This window comes from Sparus aurata, chromosome 15, assembly GCF_900880675.1.
Source record: "Sparus aurata chromosome 15, fSpaAur1.1, whole genome shotgun sequence".
Classification (NCBI taxonomy): domain Eukaryota; kingdom Metazoa; phylum Chordata; class Actinopteri; order Spariformes; family Sparidae; genus Sparus; species Sparus aurata.
The window spans coordinates 12,360,087-12,383,546 of NC_044201.1; the positions used below are offsets into that span (position 1 = coordinate 12,360,087).

Sequence of the window (23,460 nt, forward strand, 5' to 3'; positions counted from 1 at the left end):
CTGGCCGAAAATGTTACGTGTGCTGTGAGTGAAAATGGCTCTTATTTTATAATTCACGTCAGGTGTCGACTCTGATGAAGTCATTTCACCTTCAGCTATCTATATAGGCAGTGTTGCCCTTATCTCGTCCTTATTGTCATTTTTTCCCTCAGTTATGTTTACACGTGGATTGTGTAAATTGGTAAGCAATGCTCTTTTTGATGGATGTCCTCTCGTGTAGGGTAATGGAACATGTATGTTTTGTGTCCTTGGCCCCAATATGTACATCAAATGTTTAGTATGGGCTCTTGTATTGGGTGTAAGTTGTTATGTGTGGTTTGTCCATTCTATATAAGGATTGGTTGGTCCTCTGGTTTATTTCCAGCTTTACTCTGATTAGATTTTTTTATGTGTATAGAGACAAACCTGCTGCACCTGGTCCAGAATGCCCCTGGGGGCACCAACGTCACCACTCTTCAAGTGCCATGAGTGGGTTTTAATCAATAATTTTAAAATATGTTTTGTGAGGATGAGTTCAGGAATAATAAACAAAGGTTAACATTACCGAAGATTTGAAAAGTTGCAAAGATAATATCTGACTGACGTAGAAGACTCTAAACTCCTTGTGAGGTCTCAGGCCATTAGTGAGTTCCTCAGAAGGAGGAAAAGCTCTGGGGGTGAGAGGGTCAGCCAGATATCTCCTCTCATTTGATACAGGAGAGAGCCTGAGGGGCCGGAGAGGCAGCGTGCTGGAGATCACAGGAACAGACTAATTGTTTCTGCCCCAGAGACACATGACTGATTGCTCTGTTACAGTTGTTCAATTTCACACATATGAACTGAGGGGAAATTAACTACACCAGCTGCAGGCAGAGTGACATTTTTTAGCTACTGTCACAACAGAGATAAAAAAAACAAGACTCATGAGGCACATTAAAAGCTGAGACATGGCTTCCACCTTAATCTTTATTAGTTGCTTCTGTTATAGTTTAGCAAAGCAAACATCAAAGTATGAAGGCATCATTTCATAGAACTGTAATTCATCTGATCTTTAGTATGGCACCACTGAAAATAATTAATGATCATATCAACATTTAAAAAGAAACCAAAACCCATTTTTTTTTTCTTTTTAAATCAACTGAGGAGAAAACAAGAAAACCATTAACAACAGGTATTAGCCATTACATAATGTACTTAAAGTTACAAATCATCCGCAAGCAAAACACAACCAAGAATTCATACTTGGACCACCTCCTTAGGTCTGTGATTGTGATTTCTGTAGTCTGATATGAAATAAGGCAGATTCCTTCAATACAATTAGAGACAATCTGGTAAGGAGACAAGCAAAAGCGAAGAGGACTGTTATTCCTGTTGGTGAAGTTCAAAGCAATTTTTCTGGCATGCACTGGAAACGGCAACGAAAAAGAAAAAGGGGGAGCGAAAGAACTAATTGATTTATTAAAAGACACTCACATCCTGGTTTAGTGCGTGCGGGCATTGATGAACAGTTTCTCTGGTGTTACGAGTTAAGCTGCGGTCACAGCAGCAGCGGATGTGATCGGTGATGTTTGGGGAATGACACACCGCCTCCGAATCAAGGTATTGGCTGATTTGACTAAACAATGGTGCTGCAGAGAGTGAGTGTGTGTGTGTGTGTGTGTGTGTGTGAGAGGAGACATGGCAGGTGTCAGTGTGTTGCACTCTAAAGAGGCCTTACGATGCAATGCAGGGTGTTGTCAGCTAGTCCACAGTTGAATGTCATCATGACTGTGGCGGCGGTGTTTCGGTCGCAAGAACAAAAAGGATGGCAGATGTTAAGCATCAACCCAACCTGGAGTGTCAACTTGAGCAGGAGCTGTGGCTGTTGTCCTCTGACAGCTTCACCATGCTCTCACAGTATAGATCAAATAAAGAGACTCGGTTCATCTCGGCGCACCCAGCTGGCAGAAATGATGTATGACTGTAACACACAGTGAGGTATGGCTCATCTTTTCTGGTTGATATGTTCAAGTCCTATAGTAAGGTTTTGTACATACATACATTTACATACAGTACATACATACTTCAGGGATGAGTAGATTCTTAATGTAGAGGGGGAAAGGCTAAATAAAGTAGGGAATGTGAGCATCTTGTGAGTTACTGGTTGTCCTGGGCCAGTGTCAGAGCCCATACTGACATGGGCCAGTCTGACACCAGTGTGGTTGGCTTCGCACAGTTTGCTGGCTGTCAGATGAGGTCGATTGTCCTTCCCTCAGCTGGTCATTCTTTCTTCTCAACAGTGTCTGGGGTAAAAAAAACACAAAAAAAAACACAAAAAACAAATTCATAGTCGGAATGTTTTGCAGGGCTAAGTGACTGTTTCACACTTTGCTGCGTCTTTAATATCAGAGTTTATTGCTGTTTCTCAAGCCGCTTATTTCTCTTATTTCAGCAGAGGAGAATTCTACTTACAATATCTGCAAGGCTGAAAAGATAATTGCACAAACAAAATAAAAGGGAGGACTGTAACTGAAACTATTCGTCGATTTGACTGTACAGTCGATCAACAGAAACTATTTATTAAATTAAGAAATTGCTGCAGATTTGCATGCAAAAGTGCCTAATTCTAGTTTATGAATTGTGAAGATTAGCTGTTGTTAAATCTTGGGCTTGAGGACATTATAATAGCCCTTTTTTCTTTAATAGTTTTTTGTAGTCTAAAGGAAAAGATGATTTTATAAAGCAAATTATCACAAGAGTAATCAATAATGACAATAATTGTTAGTTGTCCTAGAAAAAATCATTTCCTGGTACCATGTAGAGTTTATTGGGATATTAGCTTTTGAGAAACAATGTGGGGTCATAAATATTAAAAGGCCTTTCTCTCAAGAACATAAACTGTAAAATGAATAGTGGACAGAGCCACAGTGATATCACCAATTGGTTTGTGGAATACTGTATGAAGCTCGAGTTTCGCCTTTGTAGCGACCTCGTCAATCACAAGGTAGCCACACCCTGAAGCGTACATTTTTCTGTTGTCTAATTTACTCTAAATGGGAAGATGACGAAGACTTGAAACTCACGACTGAAACCATAAACTGAAGAAACAAGAGAGCTCATGAGCAAATTTGAAACACCAGTGATTGGTTTTTAGCATAATTTTTCATAGACCAAGGACGATAAATTTTTTCCATTAGCAGATATTCTCTAGGGACCAATGATATCTTTACCAAATTACATGGCAATCTGATCAGATGATCATTCACAAACAGGGCAGACGGTGGCGACCGCCCAGTCTCATGTGTTTTGATACTGTACTACTAATTTTAACTGCTCACTATGTGCTAACCAGCTCCCTTATACGCCATCCCACCCTGATCCACACGCTTGTTCGATAACAAGCCTTTTCTTCTCTGGCACATTGTCTGGCATTGTTTAAGCCCTCTCCTTTCTACACCAACCCGTTTGTCTCTGCCAAGTTATTTCATATGCTGCTAGCCTGTCTTATTTATTCAACCCTGACAATCTGTTCACAACAGTTGCTTAATGAATTTTTTTTTTTCCACCTGGAAAGTGTTCGATGCCCGAATCCGAATCCCTTTCTCTTTGGCTCGACGACGACTATAGAGCCACACACAGAACAAATGCAGACATAGAAATTCGCAGCACTCTCCACAGATGTCTACATTCAAATTACATGCTGTCTTATTACCCTGAATCTCGACGGGGCCCTGAGAATAACAACAGTGTGGTATCCTTATCAAATATGATTCATTGGCATGATTATTGCCCCCACCGTTTGTGTTGGCTACGTGTTAAAATAATATGCATTGCGCGCTTGATTTATTAAATGTCTGATAGTGGAGTTTGCAGGTAATTCATCACACTCAATCTCCAAAGACACGCTGACACATTTATACCTAAATATCAGGGTCATAGCAGCGGACCTGAAATGGTTAGAGAGGATTTACAAATGCATTCGGCCCTGGAGGAGCACGTACTGAAAAACTGCCTGCCTGCCTGCCGCCTGCCCCTACAGAGGGAGGGAGATGGAGACAGACGGGGGAGGGAAACGGAGACAAGGAGGGTGAAGCTGGGTAACACTCTGTTGCACAGCGCCGAGGATTCTCCCGGTGAAGTGAATTTTAATTTGGCAGCTGTGGCCACTAATAAGAATCTTATAAATAGAGACGTGCATTTGAGATAAGAACGCAACAGTGAGCGAGTGTGAGTGCTTCTCCCACGCCCTTACCTTTGGACTGAATGCTGTCGGTTGGAATTGAATCAGGTTCTTCTGAGCCCTCGACGAGATCTTTCATCTCTTCTACACAAGAGCAGGGGAGGGAAATGAAAAGAATAGAGAGGGGGGGAAGAGTGGAAAATTTGAGGAGATGCTGCGATAACCAAGCAATCTGCTGCCCCTCATCTCGTGCAGAAAAGCATCCATTTACCCATAACAATCTCTGTGCTCTGCCAAGCCTGCGGATCAAGCCGAGTGGGTTTAGAGTTCCGGTGTAGCGGACAATAACTTTTTCTGAAATCGGGATTGAACTGGCTGTGTGCAGAAGTTTAGTGTGTCCAACATATAATACTATATGTAATGTGACATTTGATATGAATCCAGGCAGGTGTGTTGACAGATACAACCAACTGTGAGTAACAGGAAAGCGGGAGGGGGAGGGGGCAGTAGAGCTGCAACGATTAACTTATTAATTAAATGTTCAGTGATTATTGATGATCATATTCTCAATTAGTTGTGTTGTCTATTAAATGTGGGATAATGGCCAGGAAAGAGCCCAGGGCGATGTCCTCAAATGTCTTTATTTTGTTCACAACCCAGATATATTCAGTTTACTGTCAGAGAGGAGTAAAGAACCCAGAAAATATTCCCATTTATGAAGCTGGTATCAGAGCGTTGTCACTTATTTGGTTGATTAATTTAACTTGCTGGATCACTTGCGCGCCTCCTGGTGGAGAGACTGGACAGCTGCCAGAACGTGTTGATCGACATCTGCCATTTGCTATTTATCACCGCAGCTCTAAATTGATTAGTTAGCAACTATTACATTATTTGCCAGCTATTTAAATAATAGATTCATTGGTTTGAATAATTCATAAGAAAAAGAAAAGGAAATCTAAATTCTCTGATTCCAGCTCCTCAAATATGAATATGTTCTGGTTTCTTTCCTCCTCTATGACAGTTGATTGAATATCTTTAGGTGGCTGAAAAATCTAGTTAGTTGAGGACATCAGCTTTGGCTTTTGGAAAACACTGATCGAGATTTTCACCATTTCATAACATTTTACAAACGAAATAACTCATCAATTAATCGACAGTGGAAACCATCGTTAGTTGCAGGTGCACTTGCAGGTTCAAGTGCGTAGGGGAAAAAAAACATGACGTCTATTCACCTCCATTGCTGGTGCCAGTGTTGTTGACCTCAGGGTTACCTGTAATGTAAGGCACATATAGATGTAAACATGTTAAATATCCTTTGATGTTGATTCATGCATTCAGATTCAGTTGATAAAAGGCTTAGGTATGAATATAAGTCATTATTTGTGTCACATTATTTAGTTTTTTTCTTCGACGGTTGGTAGTGTTTTCCTTTTTTCAAATACTTTCATCTCAGAAAAACAGATCATCCACAAACCAGTCAAGGAAGAGCGACTTCATACTCTCACATTTACATTCTCTCCTGATTGACTTTAACAGTCTCTCATGCCCGGAAATTTAGGGCCTTCCTGAGGAGCTACACTTCAAAAAATAACAAAACAAATGTGAGAAAAGAAAGAGACTGCATGCAAAATTAATTACAGTCTACCATCCCTGTAAGGCAGCCTGAGACCCCCTCTGCCCCCCCCCCTCCCCCCAAACCCTCTCCCACACACATCCTTCTCCCCCTGTATCCTTCCTGTAACATCTGTACTCACACAACTCCTTCTCTGCCACTCCCTGAGCAAACCTCGCCGCTTCCCCCTTTGCAACAACAATCATCCAAACAAAGAACGCCATAAAAATAACCGCTCTCCCCAGGCAGTCCGCCGATGATGTAAACAAATACAACTGCTTAGGCACGATAGAAGAAACCCGTCGGATCCAAAGTGGTTTCAGTGCTCTGTATGTTTTACGGTAACAAGTCTGCCGTCAAGGTTGTTTAATCCCTCGCTTGTAATTGCGGGTTTGGATACACGTGCCAGGTTGCAGCATGTTGACAGCTTGGGCATTAGATACTACCTCTGCTTCACCGGCACCTTGGACCTGTAGGCTGCCAGCTATCAAGAACGTGAATTACACCGCTTTTTCAACATGAAGTCAAACTGATTTAATCTGTTGCAACATTTTGGAATGAAATTTCTCCTCCCCGAGACACCAGCGGGACTCAAGGACTGTCGAAAAGCAGGAAGGATGAAGCAACAATCTCACCCTCATTTTCTTTTTTCTCTTTTTTTCACTTTTTGATCTGAGGCTCGGATCTGTCCAGGGGGATGAAATCACATTATTTTCTTTTACGCAAAACTCTTTAAAGGGGAATTCTGATTATATACAGCTTGGATCTTATATTCGTTCGTTTTGGCTCTATGAGTAATGAGAATGCAACAATGATTCCAAAGAAACTGGAAATAAAAACAGGATTATATGATTTTCAAATACTTTTTTAAATCTGTGTTCAACTGAATACAGAAGACATCTAATGACTGATAAACTTTCTTTGTTTGGTTTTTGTAAATATACCCTGCAACATGCCGTGTAAGAATAACTTCAGCATCCCAACCTTTTTGGAATCAGGTTGTATTATCATGCAATATGTAAGAATTGGTCATCTGTTGAATTCGGACTGTCCTTTTTTATTATGCCACTGCGAGCTCCCGGTCTGAAACGTCAACTGCACGGCTAACTGGGCTTACTAGCTAATGGCAGCCACGATAGGCTGCAGTTAACACTCTGGTGATATGAATTATTACGTATTGCACCTTTAATAAACCAATTGCTATGATATAAGAAACATGGTAAGAACCAGGTTGGAATTCATTTCTCTGTCTTATTATAAATTAATCAAAGAAGCAGATTTGCCACCAGATTCAGATCTTCTCTGTAATGGAATAAATTAACGGGAAACTTGTACACACACATTGTAGCGCATGTGTTCGGGAGCCTGGCGTATGGCATCAGTGGTGATGGAATAAATTATGCATACACATGAAATGTGTGATCACTTTACGGATATTAAAGCTGATGGCGGGACATGTGGAGTGTGCTTGATGTTGTGGCTCATGTTGGAGCTGAGCCTCCATCATGTCCGCCTGCGTATACGGGTGAGCAGAGCATGCCTGTGTGCGGCAGCAGCAGCAGCAGGAGCTCACTGAAGCCCTGGCCTCATTCCTGATTCTTCCTTCTTCCTCTCTCTCAGGTAATGACAACAGAGACTGGGTGCTAGAGTGGCATCATCTTCCTCTAACACACAGCGCTGATCAAGGCGAAGCAAAGAGCTCTGAATTTCGTCTCATTGCGGCCACAGCCTCCCCTCCCTGCCAGAAGCACGGAGGGAGCAGCAACGCCAGTCTGCCTCGCTCTCTAATTTGACTCCTGTGTGCTGACAGTAGAGGGGCTATCATTTAGGGGGGTGGGGAGGAAGTCAGTGTGCTGTGGTAAACACATAAACAAGATGGGGGGAGAGAGAAAAACGGGCCTCTGTCAAGGTTCTGGTGAAGGAGAGGTACAGTCCACAGAGGGCTGATAAGGGAAAGAGAAAAACAGTAGACCGAATTGACTCCCTCAGCAGGAAACTAGACAGCTTACACCAGTGGTTCTTTAAGCTGGGACCGAGGACCCTGAGGGTCCTTGACAGTGTTTCCCATCCTCCATTTATGTATGTTCACTATGCATACATAATTCATATACTATAAAGGTAAGGGCACAAATACTTTGAGGATCTAAAACACAACTGTTTCCATTTCTCTATAAATATATGTAACCTCGGCAAGGTTGACTGTTAATAAGGATTTAAAAGAGAATCTGATCTGCATTTTGCAAACACATTAGAGCATTTATCTGTTTATCTTTTTGTTATCATGATGTTTCAGTGAATGATTCAAGACCGATTAATTAACAAGTGAACACAGGTCACGCAGGAGATCTAAAACATTAAAAATGTTTGCCAAACTACTCTTAACTTTTCTTGTCACTTCAGCCTTTCAGAAGTTCAGAGAAAAAGCCCCCAGTAGCTCGAGAGGGAGGGTGACAATACGTGTGTGTGTGTGTGCCCACATCTGCACACACGAGAAAGAAGAGGAAGGAAGAGAGTTGGGCATAAGTCAACCTCGTATGCAGACAAGCAGAAAATTACATCCCCCCACCTTGCATTCATTTATTAGACAAGAGGTAGTTAGCGTTCTGTTGGTCAGCATTAGTGTGCTGCACCGCAAAATTCAACCATTATAGAAAATGTGTTTGAACGCGACAGCAAATTAATATTTTAAAAGAATCTTATCAATAAGTGAAAAGATTTCCGATTAGCTTCAGCTTTTTGTGCAATGTGTTTTCTCATTATTTCTCATCATCCTCAACATGCACGTGTCACGATCAGCAGCAGTTCTGCCTGCGCACCACTTTTAATGTTCTTGTCATTCCATCTCAGTCAGCCCACAGGGGCGGTGGTCCCTGCGGGTCACCCGCACGGCAGCATGGGAACCGTCTCTGCTTAATGTTCCAGACAGGAGCCTTGGGCAGAACAGGAGGTTCCGCTCGTCCCTCAGCCACAGGACATCTCACTGTCTTTTATTCAACTCGTCTTTTCTTGAGCAGAGGAAGAATAAAAAAAAAATCAATGGAGGTGTGGAGGTGTAGACGTGTCTGTGCCCTACAGTGTCGGTACCCCCAGGAGAATTTCCTCTGCTCATTTTGATCCCCAGACCGTGGTGTGGCGGGGCTGCTCTGCTGTGTCTGAACAGCTCCTGGAGCTTTGATCTCAGCCGGCTCACACAGGTGTCCAGCTGCTTTCCGCTCACACAATGGACACCACCCATCACAGTCTCAGTCTGGTAGCTACTGAAAAGCCATTAGAACGGTTGCTCAGTGTTCACTTCGAACCAAAGTATGGCCACAATTGGAAAAACCTTTATGTACTGAATTGCTTTCACTTGTTTAATAAACTATTTCCATTATGCTTCAGTCGATCTTGCAGAGGTTTGTGCGACTTTCAAGAGGCAGGCCTGCTCAATGGCATTTCATCTTGAGCGAATTAGATAGGAAAATGTCAAGGTCAATACTAGTATCTATTGAGAGGCTCCTTTCCTTCCAGGAGATGAGAGCAGAATTAATTTGAGCATGTAAACTGGGTGGTCTATGGGGGACTTGGGCCCGGTCTGCAGTGGGCCGTGTATATTAAACAAGTATCAAAGAGCCCCTCATTGAACTTTGCATGGACTAATAGCTTCGGGCCTGAAATGTCTACTACAAAGATAATTAAAGACATCTCCCTGCTCGAGCAAAACAAGAGTGGGTGGACCTCAGCAAGTACCAAACCAAAAGAACTAATGAGCTGGTAAATGTGGAAAGCAGCCCATTTTCTTATGTTAATGTTAAGTTTGTAGTGCAGGCTTGTGGAAATGGCTTAGTTGCATGACCTGCCATTCTCAAAAACAGGAAAAAAGGTTTTGTTCGGAAGAGAGGGCGGGCTGGGGGGCTGGGGGGGGGACGACAGCATTTGATAGCCGGAGTTTTCTTTGCTATGAGATGGAACACTGTCTGACAATCTGAGCCAATTAAAGAGCACTGAGCTGTGACCTGCAGGCTAGGGAGACGAAAACAAGCCTGCTCAATAAACACTGTGACCGCCCCTCTCTACTGCCATCCTCCCGAAAAAGCCAAGGGTCTTCATTAATATTCCGCCTTTATTCTCCCTAAGAAAAGGCTGCAGGGTTGTGGACACTAAGTAGCATTGTGCTCCCCTGCGGGTTCGGGATAACCTCGCGGTGGTGGCTGCGGTGGGGCGGCTTCGAGTCGGGTCAGGGTTCTCTAAACAGACTAAAAAAGGCCTGAGCTCATTACACGGGCCTGGACCATGCTTGACAAGACGAGAAAACACGGAGCGCTCTGAATGACTGAAAACAGAACAGATCGCCATCTGCTTTGGGGTTATGCTACGACTCAGAGAAGTGAAGATGATTAGAAGGCAGCGAGAGATGGCAGGAAAAAAGAGGAGGCACGGTTGACAACATATGTTGCAAAAACTGAAGGCAGAATGACCACTGGCAAACCTTTGATAAGACTCAGCAAGGGCTGAAAGAAACAGGAAAGCCAGTAAAAATGTTGTCTCCACTGGCAGCTTCTTTCACTCTTGATCTCTCTTTCTACTCTTTTTTTTTGTTCCCCACTTCGTCCGCGACTGTGTGTCACAGTCACACTGGTCTGTCAGAAGACAAAAAAGGAGGTAAAAGAAGAAATGCTGAGATATCCTGAGATGAAAGGCGTGAGTGAATAACTGATTAAGTGAAGACGTGAGAGAGGGAGACAACACAAAAATAGACACGGAAGGGAAGAAATGCAAAAGAGGCCTCCCCCTGTGTGACCTACATACCTGCTAAACCTGCTGTCAGTGCTGGCCTGCTCCTCTCTCATCACTCGCTGAATTACTTTACATAATCTTTAGACTCTCCCTGCGCTGCTAGCAGGCCTGCTGCAGGAAGCTGCTCACCTCTGTCTTCAATACCTATTGTGGTTTACTATATCAAGGCACAGGCAGGGTGTCTTGCAGGGGGGCTGGTAAATCTGACACGAGGTGATGTGGCTACATTAAAATGGGACACGCAGCAGCCGAGGGAGGTGTAGAAGCAGCGTGTTCATAGGGAGAGGCCTGGATGTTTGTGCGGCTCGGGCCAGCTGACTGATTTGCAGTTATGAAGTGATGCCTCTTCTGGGCAGCTCAAGGTCTTCCGCAGGAGATCATGGATTTGGACTGGTCAATATAATCAAAGTGCTCGTCTAGACAGCAGTGAAAACCGGGAGCCCTTGCAGAGCAGCTGTCGATCACTGAAAGGTCAGCAAGAGAGCGGCTTGATTGGTATACCTCAGTCGAGGCACTGAGTATGTGGCAGCGGCATAATGAGCCACTGATAGAGATATATTTAAAGCAAATGAAGATGTTGCAGCAGATATAGCAACATGTTCTCGCACGTAACATGCTCAATCGTATCGTATCATTAGGGCTGAAAATAACTTGTTTTTGAGGATGATTCATTTTCCCATTATATTTCAGATTAACCACTTGCCCTGTGACATGTCAGAGAATAGAATGCAAATTCAAAAACTGCATTTCACAGTTTTCCAAAGCCCAAAGTGACAAACCCCCGAATATTCTGTGGGCAAAGGCAGCAAATTCTTACATTTAATGAGGTGGAACCATCCAACATTAGGCCAATTTTGCTTGAATTTATAATTGCCAAATATTTTGTTTATTTGAATCTCATAGCATCATACCCTGTTTGCACTCTGAGTGAACTTGAAGAGAAAGAGCTCAATATCTGAAAAATTCTAGCGCGTTAAGTGTGCATCTACAATCCAAAGTGTTAAAGACTTTAAATCCAAACTGTCACGTTTGTGTCTCAAAAAACCACCATTGTCAGTACCTCCACTTGGGTTTTCTTGGGTTTCGACTTAAAGTAACTCTACCGTCAAATCTTCCTTACTGCCTCTAGGAGACAGGCAACCCATACAGAGATCACTCATCGCTCAAACAATGTCTCTGTGTGTGTTTTAAAGGATGTGTGCGTGTGTGACGGAGACTAAAATATGTTCCAGACTTTTCAAACACAGATTGGTTGCACCTCTGCTGGCTGACAAATTTCCACTGTGCTTGATTCATTTGCCATTTTTGTGAAGCAAACAGAGAGGTGGAGACGGGATCAGAGAGCTGATCAAAAGAGGAGCTTCAGAGGAGGACAGAAAAAGTGTGTCCCTCGCAGCCTGTTAGATGAGGGCCCCCTCTCTTTGAAGCTGGCTTCTGGGCCAGAGGTGACCAACATAATGGACATTGTGCACATTGTTGGTCGGTTCTCCGTCTCCAGCTAAATAATCACACAGTGTGCTTCTCATCGATAAGAAGATACTACAAAATGATGGAGGATGCTGCTGTGCTGAAGAATGATGGCACAGAACCGGCTCCACTCCAACTGATCACCAGACTCTGAAACAATGTCATTATTTTGAAAAGTGAAACTTTTTCATATTGAAAACAGAAGGAAAACTGGCTTGTGACCTAAAATTAACAAAGCAAGCCAAAACAAGCCATCATGTGGAGCTTAAGAGTGAGGAGCAAAGCCCTGCGGAATCCAACGATAAAGGCTGTGTTAATACGGATAAAGATAAGATGGTGGGTAGCTGCCTCACGGCGCTCGCACACAATGCCTCAGCAGGGCTGTGATTGGTGTAGCTGCTGTTCCTGGACGTTCGCAGTCAGTGTGAAAAGCTATAAAACACAAGCATAGCCTAATGTCTTCAGCCTGTGGCAGCTTGCTCCCTGAGGAGCCACTCAGTGTTGCAGTATACAATGTTATGCCAAAAGTTAATTGTGTGCTGACAACTCTTAGCCACAGGAAAGGCCGCGTTGCTCTCCAGAATTAGATTTACACCACCATTGTTCACAAAAGACCAAGAGAAAAGGGCACAAAACAACCAATTAAGCAAAGCTTTCCAATCCTTTTTGCAGTTGTAAGACAAAGGAACATAAATGCAAAGCGCACTTCAGCAACAACAAATTCTGAGAGGAATATACCAATGAATTCAGCGATAAATTATTCAAGCTGTTAAAAAGGGGAAGGAAAAAAGTCTCTCTTGATTTGGAATGGATTACTCAGAAATTCCACTCTTTGTACTTGACGCATTAAAATAAAAAAAGCAACCACACAGGGTCACTGCAGTTCGAATTCGTTTTGTGTGTACCTATGTTACCATCAATGGCAAGTCTGCAGGATTTCAGAGGAGCCATTTGTGTCAGTTTGTTGTTTTGTTACACTCAAGCCGTACCACTGGGGGAGTAAAATACATAGAAATCAATAACATCCCCCAAATAACACTTGCAAACAAGAGAATAAAATCAATTCTCGTGACGGTTTTAGAAGGGGATTTGTTGTGCCTCCATTTTGATTTGTTTTTGTTATTGTTTGTGGGTCTTACAAAGAAGAGAGGTGGGTACATGAAGTGCGTGTTTGTTTTGGGCACCATGCGGATACAGCTGGGCTTTCTGCCCAGAGACTCACCGACAGTGAGCAAAGTCACAGTGCTCCATCAAGCAGTCCCACCTATCTTAAAAAACATTTGGAGGTACGACGTTGTGAAATCGAGACAATAAAGTAACCATAAACATTTGAAAAGTTGTGGATAATGAGAATGAGCTGGCGTTAACTTGAGTTCCTGTGATGTTTTTTTTAACAACACAACAGGTCTAAGGAGAGAAAACGCAACAAAGAAACAATCAAAAGCAAGATGAGCAGGGGGAATGTCAGCTCCAACAGCCTCTGGGCTGATGTAATGGTGCCTTGTCTCTCTGCTGTGTTGAGACCGAGATTGTTGTGATGGCCCGCTGCGTCTGTCTGTCTCCCCATCCTTTTCCCCTCCATCTCCCCTGCAGGATCCCACCTGCCTGGCTTTCCTATGCCATTACAGCTCGTCCCAGACTCGCCCACCTTGTCTGCACCCGGCCGCACTCAGGTGGAGCCCACCCCACTGAAGTATTCTGTGTGGCAATAGACGTGGAGTTGCTTTCATCCCACAGACGGCCTTCTAACAGGCGCCAACTTTATCGAAGGCGGGAAGAAAAAAAAGAACATTGATATATTGAAGACTCAGGTTCCTTCGATTGTGAGGCTTTATGTGATTTATATTGAAGAGCAGAATAATAGGGGGAGTATTCGTTTAAAAGGTTGTCGATAATATGCTCTTACTAAACTGGCTAGCAGTGTAAAAGGAAATACTATCACAGAGCAGTCTTCCACACAACAAACCTTCTTCAGGTTTGTGCTGCTGCGTTGCATGACATGCAAATGTTTTATAGGCGAAACTCGCTCAAAGTTTTATTGGGAAGAAGGACGAGCCGTTGTTTGCTCAGTGGCATTGAGTCGGTGCAGCCATTAAATCTAACCTTTGGAGCTAAGACAATAGCTATCGACTCCTGTAGGAGAATCACCCTGCATGAAGGAAAAACAATTTCTGCTCACAACTCAGAATTATTTATTCCTAGCTTTAGGCAAAGACAGTCTTGTTTTAATTCATGGGTGTTCCGTGAGCTTACTGAAGCGGGTGCCCACTCTCGCAAGTCACAAGAACAAGGCTTACTGGATAGATATTTCAAACACAATAACAATACAGCCTCCATTTCCATTTTAAAGTGTCTTATGAATATTCATAAATAAAGGACGCTTGGATTCTGATTCAATTTGGGGGAGTGGGGGGCCTTTTATAACATCCCAAATATCAGGCTGAGAATCTCATTGCCTGTGCAGGGAGATATCTAATACACATGATTTATATAGTGGAGCGTGCAGCCTGATTTAAAATACAAAATCTCTCCTCTGCCTACCTCCTTACATATCTCTACTCCGCAAAGATATTCTAGAGAGCTAAAGAAATCCACAGAATATAATATTTGTGATGTTGTTTGGATCTTATGGCTCTCGGTTGCTTAGAATATTGCAATAAACTGAAGTCATTTTGTAAAGCCAAGAAAAACAGGGCTAAACCCTTAACTATAACGGCATGTTTATATGAATAGTCCTGAAATGTAAACAACAGATGGCACAGTTTGGTGAACAGCTAAAACACCGGCAAATGACCTGTGCAGCATCCTACACCCCTGTCGAATATAACGGTATGTGCACAAACTGAAGAAATTGTTACATTAACAAGTTCGCATGATGGCGAGAGTGAAAATGAATAAAACACATAGCTGTTTTCTTTAGCTTTGTATTATTTAGTGTGACTGTTGAGCTGGGACTGCGATGCTTAGCTGTGACACACACTTCTGTATGTGCAATATTGAGCTATGTGAGAACAGCAGGGTGTCAGCAGACCTTGCTGACAACTGGGAGCAAGTGGATAAAAATGTGCAGATGCGAAAGATTGGTGCTTGAGGAAGCTGTAGTGCAATGCGGGATCACTAACACCCCATTTACACCTGGTATTAAAACGAGATCTGCATCCAGTTTTGTTATCCAGATGATAAACGGTCCTGCCTTTGTGTTTACATCAAGTATTTTCAATGCGCTCATGTTATCCTCATTGAGATCTCGTCCACCAGAGCAAAACCTGCATTTAAGTAAATTCACGTTGTGGAAAATCACAGCATTTTGTTGGTTAATACGTTAGGGGGGAAGTGCATATACTTGGTGAAACGCTGTCAACAATGAATCTTTAATTAGACACCATCTTACCACCACGATGCCCATCAACATGTCGGTGTTCAGATCCATGAATACTCATGACTATGAGTAATCATTACTTCACTACTATATGAGCACTCAGGACTCATGCCTTTGTTTTGATCTCAGCTACACACCTGTCAAATATTATTGACTGAATCATAACAAAATGTGGGCCAGGGGTGTAGAGTGTGAGGGGGCAACCAGCCTAATTTTGGCCCCCTTGCATGGACCACACCCATCTTCAAAGTTGGCCTTCATTTTGATCTCAACTACACGCCTGTGAAGTTTTGCAGCTGTGTTTTACACTGTTGTGATGCTAAAGTACCGTCAAAAATCTTGCCGCAAACAGACACATAACACATGAAATACTCAAAACACACACAAACTGGACACATTACCAGCAGATGCTGTCACAGCCGCTAATTATGTTTCTCCTCTTGTGAAACTGGTAAATGCAATGTCATTTCTGTCTCTGCGTAAAAGATATTGTGTCTGTTTGTCACTCTGTGTTGCTGTCCTGGCCTGTAGGCTACTCCGTGACTACAAAAATGATACGCCTTGTTAACAACAGATCAGCTGTGCACCCTCGTAAACACTCATTCACACATTTCTGTTTAATAGCGACTCTTTTGGCACTTTCATGGCACTGACTGGATGTATAATCACTAGGGCTGTCAAAGTTAACGCATTAATAACTCGTTAACGCAACATCCTCTTAACGCCGTAAATTTTTTAAACGCGCGATTAACGTTTGGTATTAAAAAAAAAAGAAAGAAACGCGCATTGTTTGATTTATGGCCGTTGATGGCACCTGTAGTCTTGATCCAGAGGGTGGCAGAAGAATAAGAAAGGGAATCAGAAGAAGAAGAGGCAGGGTTGGCAGCTCGGGAAAAAGACGGTGGACTGAAAAGCGAAATTGAAAGGAAATGGAGAAAGGACTTATGAACGACCAATTTACTTTCAAAACACTGTCAGATGGTTTGGTCGATAGGACAAAAGTTATCTGCACGTACTGTCGACATGAAATGAATTACCATTGAAATACGTTGAGACGCAAATATCATTTGCAAGCCAAACACACGGTGGATGCAGAGAGCCCACCGCCCCCCCCTCGCCAAAAGCAGACATCATCATGTTCTGATCCCATTTAGGGTGAGGTGATTTTTTTAGCCTTTTATTATCCTGCATGATTTTAAGTGTTGAATAAACATTTTCATAAAGCAAGCATATTTGCCCTTTCTTATGTTGTTAAAAGTATTAAGAACATGAAAAAAGTACATTTAGAACAAAAAGAAATGTGCCAAAAAATTGCTATTAATTGCGAGTTAACTATGGACAAAATGCGATTAATCGCGATCAAAAAATTAATCGTTTGACAGCCCTAATAATCACTAATTAGATGCATAGCATAATCTTTCAACTTTTTAGTTACTCGCTCTCTAAATTTTAACGAGAACCTACATTTCATTTGAGCTAAAAACAAATGTACGTATCATAGTTATGTTGTGTCTGTGTGCCAGCATGTTGTGCGGATTGAGTTTTTCCATCTTCCTAAGATCCAAACAGAACGCAGGCCAGACTACCTTCAGATGTGGTCAAGCAGATTCAATAACATTCTGATCACAACGCATTTACACTTTGTATTAACGTGTTTTTCTTTATCCAGATAATGTCCAGATATAAAAGAGGAGCTTCAGAGGATAATACCAGATGCAAATGGGGCCTACATACTAAAACGCTGGTTATTATGAAATCAAATGCATCCAAAGCCACAGGTGCAGTATAGCTGGTTAGATGTCGGCTACAGTACTGTAGATGCTGCTCAGAGGGCATAAAAACGTACACAGCGGAGCAATTAACCTAACACCAAATTAAAAAGCATAACTCTAACGGCATTTACTGTAGGATCAAAGCAAGAAGACTGCAAGAGGCAGCACATTTCTTCTCTCTAAATTGCTTCGCTTTGCTTTTGTGTGAAGAGATATATCCTTTTGGGCAACTGCTCGCATGCTAGCAATGATGGCTCAGATTCTAAAATGGTTCCACACAGACGGGGAAAATGTTTCAGTGAAGTAGACAGGTGAATAAGGCTGCGTCAATATTGGTACATTTCAAGATTTTTCTCAAACGTATTAATTTGTCTAAGAAAAGTACAGATTTTGCTCCAAAGCTTAACAATTTTCTATCTTTTATGTAATCAGAGATATCTCTACTACGGCTTCTGTCCAAACATCAGACTGCCGATGGTCTGTGTAAGGAGAAAGAATACAACAGATAGTATAGCACCAACTCTGAGGTATCTGTGCCCTCAAAGTATTATTCAATGGTGAATATAAGACAATGTCTAAAGCATTTTAAAATACAGCTGGAGGTGAGAACAGCACAGACACACACACTGTGACTCACGAGTAGGCGTATGCATGCGTGTGTGTGAGGCTACCACATATTCAGCTGTCTTTAAATTGTTTGATTCATTACTCATTCCTCGCATCATTATGAGCCATTTTATTACTCCTTTCAATGAGGCTGATTTAACCTCTATTGCCATGAGCAGGTAGCCTGATTACAGTTATTATTTTTAATAAAGGGTATTGGCTTGGGAATCGTTCAGTCTTGTCCTGTGAATTGCTGGTTACACATGGACAAGCCAGGGGTTGTGTTGGCCTGCATGAGATTCAATATCCGAGACAGTTTTGGTCCTCGCTCCATCCAAAGCCCTGCTTCTCTGTACAAAATGCAATCTGCCTGCAATCAGGAATGACACCACTGTTTACTGCCTGACGGTGCCACGGCACAGCACACAGCCCATGGTAACCCTAGACAGTGACAGACACTGGCGGGGCTCAGGCGAGACACAATCAACAGGCTGGAGTGAAGCTTTCCAGTGATGGAAAGGCTGCAGTGGAGAGGATGGAGAAGGCTATCTCAGATAGATCTATCTGGAATGTTCACTCTCACCCTAAATTAATTGAATGTCAGTCAAAGAGAAACTGAAATGGAGGAGAGGGAGTGACTCAGACCTTTGTGTTAGTGCAGTGGTAGGAGAGGGATAGCTGGGGTTCACAAATCTATACCTCAGCTCCTCCAGAGAGTTTCCTTAATCAGTGACAATGTTATCCAGGGTTGGTTAGTCAGAGAAAAGCTGGGATAAACAGAGATAGATTATCATGTGTAGTCAATGAAGAAACATAAATAAGGGTCATGCAGAGAGAGTGGAGGTCTGATTGAAGCAAAATGGCTGGCCTTATCATGGAACGTACCGCATGGGCTGAATGCAAGTAAAGGCTAAACAAATGGCTAAAACCGACAGAGAGGAGGATAAAGGAAAGAGCTGTAAAGTCTAATCTAATGTTGATAACCTTAAAACGTAGATTTATTTCCTGTGAATAATGTCAACAAATAAGACGACAACCAGCAAAGCATAAGCCCTTCTCTCAGTACTTTCTCACTTCCCTACATTGTCTATGGCACTGAGGTTAAAGCTTAAAGCCATTCGTTCCTATGGGAACAAAAACTTTTATTTTATAGTTATTTCCCAAAACAGCTAGGCACTTAAGTGTTCAACAAACTTTACTCAAACAGGAGTAGAGATTGTATTTGTTGGGCAGAATTATTATCTTACATATTTCAAAGAACAATACCTATGCCATGCAGCTGTAATAGTCCGTATTCATTTTTGGCATCTGCTGGTATTTGCTGTTTTCAGCTCCTCCATCGAGGTTTCCAGAGATGTGTTATGCCACATGAGGTTCCCTGCAATGCCTAGTATTTCCTGTGCAAAGTGATGTTGCACTGGCGTTACATTGAATTTTAGGCTGAGATTGATTCTGTAGGAAAACTGCTTTGACAAACAGCAGACAACAAAAACGTCGCCGACCATACTAATTCAATACACAGCTATACAAATACACCAGACCGGCAAGAAAATCACATTGATTGAAAGTCAGTGAGTCACACTCTCAATCAGATCAGATCAAATCATATCAAATCCAAGCAAATCAGATCATACCCTCCATCTCCTCAGTGGACTTCGCTGTGTCGTTGTCGTCTTCTGTCTTCGGGGCAGCAGGCTGCTCTTCATCTGCTGGAGAAAGAAGGCAAAGCTGTGATGTTTTTTAAGCTACACATTCATAGGACGCCAGTGTCTTTGCAGACAGGTGATCACGTCAATGCATCTGCACTGCAGCTAGTGCTGTCATGTCTTCAATCAGATCAGCTTTATTTATGTGTGTATGTGTTCGACGGTGTCTCTCAGTGTGTGGACGTGCTGTGGCCTTCGAGGCTCCAGATAGAATATTCTATGTCCAATCTGTAATACTGCATACAAAGCGAGCCCTGATTCCTCCTCACTTGGTTCTGCTTATTCTGTGCTGGGAGACATTTGCATAGACTCCAACACCAACAGGAAGAAGTGAGAAAAAAAAAATACACTTGAGTGTAGAACAGCCTTATTGTGCATTTTTGGTGTTCCAATCTCCCAACCATGTAATTTTAGACTGCTGGTAAACCAAAAATGTAAACATCTATGTTTTCATTTTGTTATGCTGTCAGCCATCTGGATTTCATGCATTGAACTGACTTATTCATATCATGCTGCTTCAGCCGTGTGGACATATTGCTGCCCACAATGACAAAACAATCACTATCAGGAAATCGCAATACCTTCAACCTTTCATTCAAAATATCTGTGACTTACAACTCCTGCGCCTCAAAGTATTGGACGCATTCTCATATACCTACCTTTGTCTTCATCTTTATCCTTCTCCTTCTCCTTCTCTTTTTCTTTATCGTTGTCGACACCTTTGTCTTCCTTTTTGTCGCTGCCCTCGTCCACACACATCTCTTCATCTGCATCCTGGTTTGCATTCTCTTCGTCATTGTTTTCTTCAATCAGCTCCTCGTTTCCTGTGATTTCTTCTGGACATTCTGAACATTGAAATATAAAAAGAAGGATAAATTTAGGCTCTAAGAGCAAAGCCTTCACATTAAATCCTATAACACATGGCAGAAAACCAGCCTGTATGTCATTATTGCTGACAGAAATCTCTCTGAAACATTTTCACATCAACAGGTTTCCCTTCACCAGTCTGAGAGGCATGGAGGTTGACAGGAAGAGAGGAGTCTCAGAAACTAAAAAAAAGCTGCTGACGATGAGCTAGTTTAAATGTAAAATTCTAAAAAAGCTGATTTACAATATCTGTGTTTGAAGTAATTTAGGACATAAAGCTTGACGTTTATAGATTTCCAAAGTTGGCTAGGGGGAAGTTCCTAACATTCAGAGGGAAAGGATCAGTCGTACTGCAAAAATATACAGTATTAGTAGTTAAATCTGTGTGCAAAAGGACGAACACAAAGCAAAAAAAAAAGGAACAGAGTCTCTCACAGTAAATAAATGAGCTAATAAAGGTCTGTGCACAAAGGTTATATTTTACAAAGAAACCAAGCCCACATAATTGAACAACATATTGATCTGTGGTCTCTGGTTTTCACCTGCAAAACACACAAACACACACATTTACAAGAATGATGCAACTGCTGCATTTTTGGCTGAATTAGCCCGCAGGTGTTGTTTTAAACTGTATGGCGTTGCACCTCCCAGCTCCTACCTCTCTGTTTGTGTCTCATGAGAAAGTAATTACACATCTCAGGTCTTGGATAGCATCCCAGGGCTGAATTTGCTATAACTCTCTCACAGAAATATCTACAAAATTCATGTTCAGTGAGGCTCTATCTGTCAAATCTTTGTCAATGGGCTGGGATTTGAATAAAACAAAAACAGAAGAGAGGCGAGGCGCTGCTCTCGCTGCCAGTATGCAAATGCAGAATCTTAATTATATACCAGCAGCACAGAGGATATTCGGAGAAAGAGAAATGGTTCTTGCTCAAAGTTAATGGTTGCTCCTTTGTAGCGCACGCACGCACACACGCGCGCACGCACGCACGCACGCACGCACTCAATTCAGTTAAGGCTCTCGCTGTCAGCACAAAAAAAACACATCACAGTCTAAGGGTCTCTTCATCCTTCCTGTACTGATGCATTTAGAGCTTTGTATACTTCGTATTCCTCTGCTGCTAACAAGACTGATCAGGTTAGATCTTTAATCAAACTGAGCTGAAGTGAAAACCAGAGCAATAAGCCGCACGTCACTCAGCTAGTACAATTCCCATCTCTACTGGAGATAAGAGTCAGATCAATGTGCGCTCTTTCCTGCACACTGACAATAACACGAAATCACACCCGCCCCGTCCATTCCGGAGCCTTGGCTTGTAACTGTACTGTACCTGGGTTTTGACTCGCCATCTCCACGTCTTCATTCCCCACAGCATCTGGAAACAGAGAAGCAATTCAAAAGAGTGGAAAAAAACATTTGAGTTCAGTGCTAGAGCCTGGAGTTGAAATGACTTGGCTTTCGATATCACCTCAAAAAGCCTTTTCATTCCATCTCTTTGTGTAGCTTTGTCTTTGTACTGCAGTGTGAGAGCAATGGAACCACAAAGACATGCATAAATTAAGTGACAAAAAAGAAGAGAAAAAGAATGTCACTTCTAAAGCCATACATAATTGAGGGATTTCTTTGTTCGAAGCGTCTGTGATAAGAGAACTTTTTTTTTTATTAGAGTGGTGGCACACAGGATGGAAAGACTGAAGTAGAGCGAATAGAAAATTCAATTTTTGATGACAAATGACACCAAGAAGCGCCAGAAGAGCCGAGGGGCTCAGAACATGTGTTAATGGTCCGTAGAGCTACATTACCATTGTCAACCTCATCTTCATCACCTGTTTCCTCTTTACCTGGAGAGGGAGGCAAAGGAATCATCAGCCAAATGCATGCATGAATGGGAATAATGTCAGTCGTTCATTTTGTAAAACAAAGCTACCAGTCACACTAATGATCACAAACTGTTCATCTTGAGGCAAAAGATTCATCATGTGAGAGCTGGCATCCCATTTTTAAACTTCCTGTCAACTCCTGTTCTTACATAAAGGCTTGATAAAGAGGTTTTCTGTCATGTGTTCTGGGCTATTGCTAATAACGTTTAAACATCTCCATATATTGCTTGAAATGTAAAAGTTAATTTGTTAACTTTGCTAGCTCCTGACATAGCCTGCAGCCATGCTGACGTCTCTGTCGGGCTGTAATTTTTCACAGTGGGGCTTTGAGCTAAATGCTAACTTTAGCATGGTAACATGCATTCAATGATAATGCTAATGTGCTGATGTTATCAAGGAACATTGCAACATTTGCTATGTTAACCATCGTAGTAAAGTGTGTTAGCATGTTACCGTCAGCTCATTTACATTGCACACAAAGTACTGCTTAGGCTGAAAAGAATTTCATCCGTTTTGAAGTCCAACTGGTCATAAACTTGAAGTACTGACAACTTAAAATTGTAGCCAGCATTGATAATAAATAGCACCTGAAAGATGATACAAAAGAATATCAAGTTTCATCATTTCAGAAAGGTGAATTATTGGACACATTACTGGAGGGAGGCTTCGGCTTTATACAAATTATAGGAGAATGACACATCACATCATAGTGTATACAACTTGGAATTTAGAGTCACGATAGCATCTGCCCCACTACAACCACCCACCTACTCCACGACACCGTAGCCACATTTTTGTAAGCATAAAAGATAGATTTTAGAAGTAACATAAAGCAACTTTAAGCCCTGCATCTTATCTGTCACCCCCACCCTCCTTACCCCTTTTCTCACTGTCATGCATTCTCTCTCTCTCTCTCTCTCTCACACACACACACACACACACACACACGTACACACACACACACACACACACACACACACACACACACACACACACACACACAAACACACAAACACGAACTAGACAACAAAAGATTCTATGTAGGGCAGATGTGATTTATAATGGCTCCGAGTGAAGTTCAATTAGAACAGTCTCTTCACAAAGTAGAAACCCAATCGAGCACCTTCAGCTCACTCATGTGCTCCAAACAGCAGGTGGCAGCATTGTCACAGCTTTCCTACCCGACGCTCACTGTGCTAAACTGTCTCCACTGTGAATCAGGGTCTGACATACTTCACACAGAAGGGCTCCAT

The 23,460-nt window shown here is 42.3% G+C and overlaps 2 protein-coding genes across 6 annotated transcripts in view; one reads left to right on the plus strand and one right to left on the minus strand.

Moving 5' to 3' along the window:
- The window catches only part of kif16bb (kinesin family member 16Bb), a 58,451-nt gene extending 51,039 nt beyond the window's left edge, over nt 1-7,412 (plus strand). Inside the window, exon 20 of the mRNA XM_030442613.1 lies at nt 7,371-7,412. Within this exon, the coding sequence (XP_030298473.1) occupies nt 7,371-7,397 (27 nt within the window). The 3' untranslated portion in view covers nt 7,398-7,412. The remainder of the gene's footprint in view (nt 1-7,370) is intronic.
- The window catches only part of macrod2 (mono-ADP ribosylhydrolase 2), a 432,655-nt gene continuing 410,107 nt past the window's right edge, over nt 913-23,460 (minus strand). Inside the window, exons 12-18 of one of the 5 annotated variants that reach the window (XM_030442623.1) lie at nt 22,130-22,168; nt 21,658-21,702; nt 20,116-20,301; nt 19,385-19,456; nt 5,371-5,409; nt 4,211-4,279; nt 913-2,261 (exon numbers count right to left, since the gene is read on the minus strand). In XM_030442623.1, the coding sequence (XP_030298483.1) occupies nt 2,239-2,261; nt 4,211-4,279; nt 5,371-5,409; nt 19,385-19,456; nt 20,116-20,301; nt 21,658-21,702; nt 22,130-22,168 (473 nt within the window). In that variant the 3' untranslated portion in view covers nt 913-2,238. Of the gene's footprint in view, nt 2,262-4,210; nt 4,283-5,370; nt 5,410-19,384; nt 19,460-20,115; nt 20,302-21,657; nt 21,703-22,129; nt 22,169-23,460 lie in introns of all 5 variants that reach the window. The other 4 variants (XM_030442621.1, XM_030442622.1, XM_030442620.1 and 1 more) reach the window with 4 other exon arrangements.